We start from the raw sequence: 6,000 nt of genomic DNA, 5'->3' as shown, positions 1-6,000 counted from the left end.
AGTGATTGATCAGACAGATGCAATGTACAGTACCCAGGCAGGACGTAGTCAAGAGATGATCAATAACCAATAATGGCTATTGTTGTATTGTTCTCTTTTTTCCACATTGGCAGAGTAATTGTATAAGCGAATGTTCAGCCGTGTGTGTGTGTGTGTGTGTGTGTGTGTGTGTGTGTGTGTGTGTGTGTGTGTGTGTGTGTGTGTGTGTGTGTGTGTGTGTGTGTGTGTGTGTGTGTGTGTGTGTGTGTGTGTGTGTGTGTGTATGTATGTGAGAGACAGAGAACAAGTAAGTGAGTGAATAAGTGAGAGAGAGTAAAATGAGAGATAGAGAGTGTGTGTATGCAGCACACACTTAAATGCAAGAGGCTATGTGTTTGAGAGATCTGACACCAAAAGCTGGTGGAGTCAGTGCAGTGAAGCCTCATTCTCACTTGCGATCACTTGGATCAGGATTACGAAAAGAGAGATGCATCTCGTTACTGCTCCTATAATGCACCCTCTATGCATCTTCGGTTATCTTTCTCTGACAGCTGTCATAGGTAAGTCTTTTAATTTTGGTATCAATAATAGGATAATAACTGTATAGACTGGGATTCAGACATTGACAAAATCAATGATTATCCTGCTTCTATGAATCATGTCATTCTCATTAGTGAAAATGAGGAAAGGGAATCAAAGTGCTATTGGATGGCACTGAAAGTACACCTTATTTGTGATAACATACACAGGTTTGAATTGCCTGTTAATGTCTACTAAATAATATATGAATATCCCTCCTGAGTAGAATGGGGGCATTGACCCATAACATTACATTATATTTGTTTTGCATTAGTCCAATAAGTGAGTTAGTTAACACATTAGTTAAGAAATTTGATGAATTAGTTAAGAAATTAAGAGTTCTAGTATAACATCCATTATATAATCCAGGGTTTATATATGTCATTGGCTGTAACTCTGCCACCTTCCACCGTAGATGCGGAAATCTGACATATGCAGATGTGGTGGATTTGAGATGCAGCCCATGCAAATTCTTTTATATATTTAGCTTAAACTGACATATTTTGATGGGGAATGTTTTATTCTGTTATTTAGATTGACGCACGGGTACGTCAATGGACTCTTAAGGATTAAGACATTTGTTAAGAAATTTGTTGAGTTAAGAAATTAAGAATTAAAATGGCCTTCTTTTATAGGAATTGGCCATGCTTTTCATTAAATAGCAGTAAACTTATTGATTATAGACTGGTTATAGCGATATTGTTCAAATATATAAATGCAGCTGCCACTGTATTGAAGCCATTGTACGCAGTTTATCATAGCACACTACGCTTTATTACGGACGATAGGTTCAGTACAGCATTGTATTCTGTATCAGAAAGTAGGCTGGCCCTCTCTGAAGTGTCGTAGATCGATGCATTGCACTCTTTTTGTTTCTAAAGCCCTATAGCATGAACTTCCACCGTACCTTACGTCATTGTTATAGACGTACGAGATACCAGACCCAGTCTCCACTGAGTTCGGTAAATCAGCTTTTAGGTTTTTTGCACCTTGCTTGTGGAATGGTCTCCAAGGCTCTCTAAAGTTGGATGAATTGGTGTCTCTAGGGAAATTCAAAAAGCTCATTGAACACATTATTACTGAAAAATGTGTTTGTTTTCTATGAATGTGTTTTGCTTTTTGTGTATTGATGTGAATAGTGATGTGTGTACTTTATATTGATGTGTATTGATCTATATTAATGTGTATGCAGTGCTTATCTGTGAAAGAGATGACTCTCTGTTGAAATAAAGGTTATACACAGTTCCAGTCAAAAGTTGGGACACACCTACTCATTCCAGGGTTTCTCTTTATTTTTTCTATTTTCTACATTCTAGAATAATAGTGAAGACATCAAAACTATGAAATAACACATATGGAATCATGTAGTAACCAAAAAAGTGTTAAACAAATCAAAAATATATATTTTATATTTGAGATTCTTCAAGCCTTTGCCTTGATTACAGCTTTGCACACTCTTGGCATTCTCTCAACCAGCTTCATGAGGTAGTCACCTGGAATGCATTTCAATTAACAGGTGTGCCTTGTTAAGTTCATTTGTGGAATTTCTGTCCTTCTTAATGCGTTTGAGACAGTCTGTCAGGTAGGGGTGATATACAGAAGATAGCACTATTTGGTAAAAGACCAAGTCCATATTATGGCAAGAACAGCTCAAATAAGGAAAGAGAAATGACAGTCCATCATTACCTTAAGACATGAAGGTCAGTCAATGTGGAACATTTCAAGAACTTTGAAAGTTTCTTTAAGTGCAGTTGCAAAAACCATCAAGTGCTATGATGAAACTGGCTCTCATGAGGACCACCACAGGACAGGAAGACCCAGAGTTACCTTAGCTGCAGAGGATAAGTTCATTAGAGTTACCAGCCTCAGAAATCGGCAATTAACTGCACCTCAGATTGCACCTCACAGAGTTCAAGTCACAGACACATCTCAACATCAACTGTTCAGAGGAGACTGTGTGAATCAGGCCTTGATGGTCAATTTGCTGCAAAGAAACCACTACTAAGGGACACCAATAAGAAGAAGAGACTTGCTTGGGCCAAGAAACACGAGCAATGGCTATTAGACCGGTGGAAATATGTCCTTTGGTTGGATGAGTCCGAATTTTAGATTTTTGGTTCCAAACGCCGTGTCTTTGTGAGACACAGAGTAGGTGAACGGATGATCACCGCATTTGTGGTTCCCATCGTGAAGCATGGAGGAGGAGGTGGGATGGTGTGGGGGTGCTTTGCTGGTGACTGTCTGTGATTTATTTAGAAGTCAAGGCACACTTAACCAGCATGGCTACCACAGGATTCTGCAGCGATACGCCATCCCATCTGGTGTGCGCTTAGTGGGACTATCATTTGGTTTTCTATTTGACCAAGAAGAAGAGTGATGGTGATGCATCAGATGACCTGGCCTCCACAATCACCCAACGTCAACCCAATTGAGATGGTTTGGGACGAGTTGGATCGCAGAGTGAAGGAAAAGCAGCCAACAAGTGCTCAGCATATGTGGGAACTCCTTCAAGACTGTTGGAAAAGCATTCCTCTTGAAGCTGGATGAGAGAATGCCACGTGTGCAAAGCTGTCATCAAGGCCAAGGGTGGCTACTTTCAAGAATCTAAAATCAATTTTGATTTGTTTAACACTTTTTTGGTTATTACATGATTCCATATGTGTTATTTGATAGTTTTGATGTCTTCACTATTATTCTACAATGTAGAAAATAGCACAAATCAATAAAAACCCTTCAATGAGTAGGTGTGTCCAAACTTTTGACTGGTAATGTATATATTTATTATTGTATTTTTTTTAAATTATTATTATTTATTTAAGTATGACAAAATGCCACATAGCATTCCTGAACACAATAGGGTCTCTCTAGAGTAGACGTACACTAATTTAGATACAGATTCAAATATCATACACATATTCATTGGTGGTGGTTCACGCAAGCAGCATGTGGGTGGAGATTTTCACAGTGTGATTACAAGCAAGCAGCCACTTGTTGCAATGTTTGATTTTTGTAGCAATTTATTTGCTATATCTGTTTGGTTTAGATTAACCTTGTTGCACATTTTGCTGTGTTTGTTTGCAGATTGTGAAATAGTGTTAAACATGGAATGACTTGCTGTTGTTTTATGACAAGCACTTATGTAAGACCCACATTTAGGAACTGCACTGAACAGAAGCAATGTATGATAGAATGAACCACAATCTTTGAACACTGAGACAGATCACAAATTCTCCACATACAATTACAGTCTACAAGACTATTCAAATGAGCTGAAACCGGTTGTCTTGAATTTCAAAGATACAGAATTAAAATGCAAGATTTATTATCGGCACATTTTAATGCTAAGTGTATATTTCAATATTCAAGTCAGCATTTGAACTAACCCTTTGAGCATGAGGGAAATTAAACAGTTGAAAGAGTTACCCCATGGAGTGGTGTTTTGCTTGTGATTATGCAGAGCATCACATGTAGGATGTACATTGTGTAAAATTAAACATACAGTAGTAAAAGTGTGAAACTGTCTAATGGCTTCATTCCCTTGGGTAACTCATTCAAATGTACAAATACAAACCAATGAACTGTAAAGTTGACTTTTATAATGTCTTGTTTTTTTAGATACAGATGAAATGTGGAAAAATTGTGTAATAATTAAGGAAAAAAACTTCATCCAACCCCGGAGCTGTTCCACTGCCACCATAGGGAATGTGGGGGAACACAGGGGAACCTGCGTGATGTCTTGAGGATGTGAGGTCACACGAGTGGTGGCAGATCAGTCAGAGTTCTAAGCACAGCTTCCATCAGTCATGTGACCTGACAGCATCATGAACTCAGACATCTTGGAAAGGAGGCAAAACTATCATCATAGATGTCATGTATAATCTATTAATTCAACGTCTTTAACGTAGGACTGTGTATTTGTTATATTTCAAAAAGCCTATTCATTTGTTTTTATTTAATCACTGTACTTAACCATAGGTACTCAGCTAATAAATATCTTGCATAATTTAGAATAAACCTATGGTCTCTACATGAAATATGACAGTGACAAATAAGTGCACTTAGCTGTACTTGTTTACCTCCAAGCAGGCCATTTACAAAGCCATTGTGCTCATACAATGTTTCAATGTATCATACATTTTTCATTTCATATGTCTTCATTTCTCTATTTTCTATTTGACTTCATTATCTTGTTTTTGATTACTTCTATCCATTGATACTAGAAATACGTCCATGCTACTCGAAAAGGCTTTTAAGATATTTTTGGATTGAATCAGAGATGTTTTAGTGTCTCCTTTAAAATCCTCCACAGACAGCAGCCTCTACCCTGTCTGTCCACTGGGCCAGTTCCCCTGTGGCAACCTGTCTGTGTGCCTGCCCCAGCTTTACCACTGCAATGGGGTCCAAGACTGTGCTAACGGAGCTGATGAGGAGAACTGCGGTGAGCCTTGAACAACAGCAGCTACAAGAGTGTAGACAGATGGCTATTGTTGTCGTGTCTTTGCTATCATTAAATTGAAGACTTATAGTTTTTATCAAAGATTCCTGTAATTAGGGATTACGCGATCACTTGAGTAATAACGTAACTAATTAACTATGAATTCGAGGGCACCAGGGAAAGTTATTAGATTACAAAGTTATAATTTCCCAATATAACCTTTCAGATATTTTCATATCTGATCAATAGTCTTCTGATTAATGATTAATTTATTTTTACCTCACGTTAGTCTCATTCCAAATGTCGTAAATTGTTGATTATCTGCACGAACCCAGTCTTCACTATGAGTCATCCATACATCAATTGTCTTAAATCATTTATTTATTACTAACTAATTAATTCACAGAAATGCATAAACAAACAAACAAACTTAAAAATAGTTACATGAAATGATGGGAGAAATATGCCCTAGTGGGCTGAACCGGCATAGCGGCTTGTTAGACAAAGGGAAAGTTGCGTTCGACTAAGAATTCACTACAGAGTTCACAATTATAACAATTGACATGCTAATCCTTTACACATGAACGCTCACTCATTCGGGAACAATTGCAATCAATATATATATAGTTACGCTCGGTGTGTGTCGTCTTGATCGTTGGAGAGAAGTTCGTTTTGGTTGGAGTTCCTTCTGTCTCGGTTATTGTGGATAGTTCAGAGTGACATTCGTTATAGAATGGATGTTTCGGCGGTTGTCTTTCTTCGCGTTCAATGATACCGAATTCCTAGCTGCAGACTAGTAGTCAATATCAAGGACTTGTTCTTATTCATCTAAGAGTTTAACCACGTGGTATGGTTAAAGATTCAGCAATGGTACTTAACCTTCGTTCTCCCCATGGAGAGAAACATGGTCTCAATGGTAATTTCTCAGAGTTGAGCTTTTATTCGGATAGCAGAGAGGGGCTGTCCTTGGATGTCTGACACAACTGGCTCAGGGGCGGGTCCTCGGG

General features: G+C 38.1%; 1 protein-coding gene across 1 annotated transcript in view; it reads left to right on the top strand.

Moving 5' to 3' along the window:
- Positions 1–411: 411 nt before the first annotated feature.
- rxfp2l (relaxin family peptide receptor 2, like) overlaps positions 412–6,000 on the top strand; it is a 31,827-nt gene continuing 26,238 nt past the window's right edge. The window contains exons 1-2 of the mRNA XM_039006110.1: positions 412–539; positions 4,868–4,996. Coding sequence (XP_038862038.1) covers positions 467–539; positions 4,868–4,996 — 202 coding nt within the window. The 5' untranslated portion in view covers positions 412–466. The remainder of the gene's footprint in view (positions 540–4,867; positions 4,997–6,000) is intronic.

Source organism: Salvelinus namaycush, chromosome 12 (genome assembly GCF_016432855.1).
Source record: "Salvelinus namaycush isolate Seneca chromosome 12, SaNama_1.0, whole genome shotgun sequence".
Lineage (NCBI taxonomy): Eukaryota > Metazoa > Chordata > Actinopteri > Salmoniformes > Salmonidae > Salvelinus > Salvelinus namaycush.
This window is presented reverse-complemented; position numbering and strand designations above follow the sequence as displayed.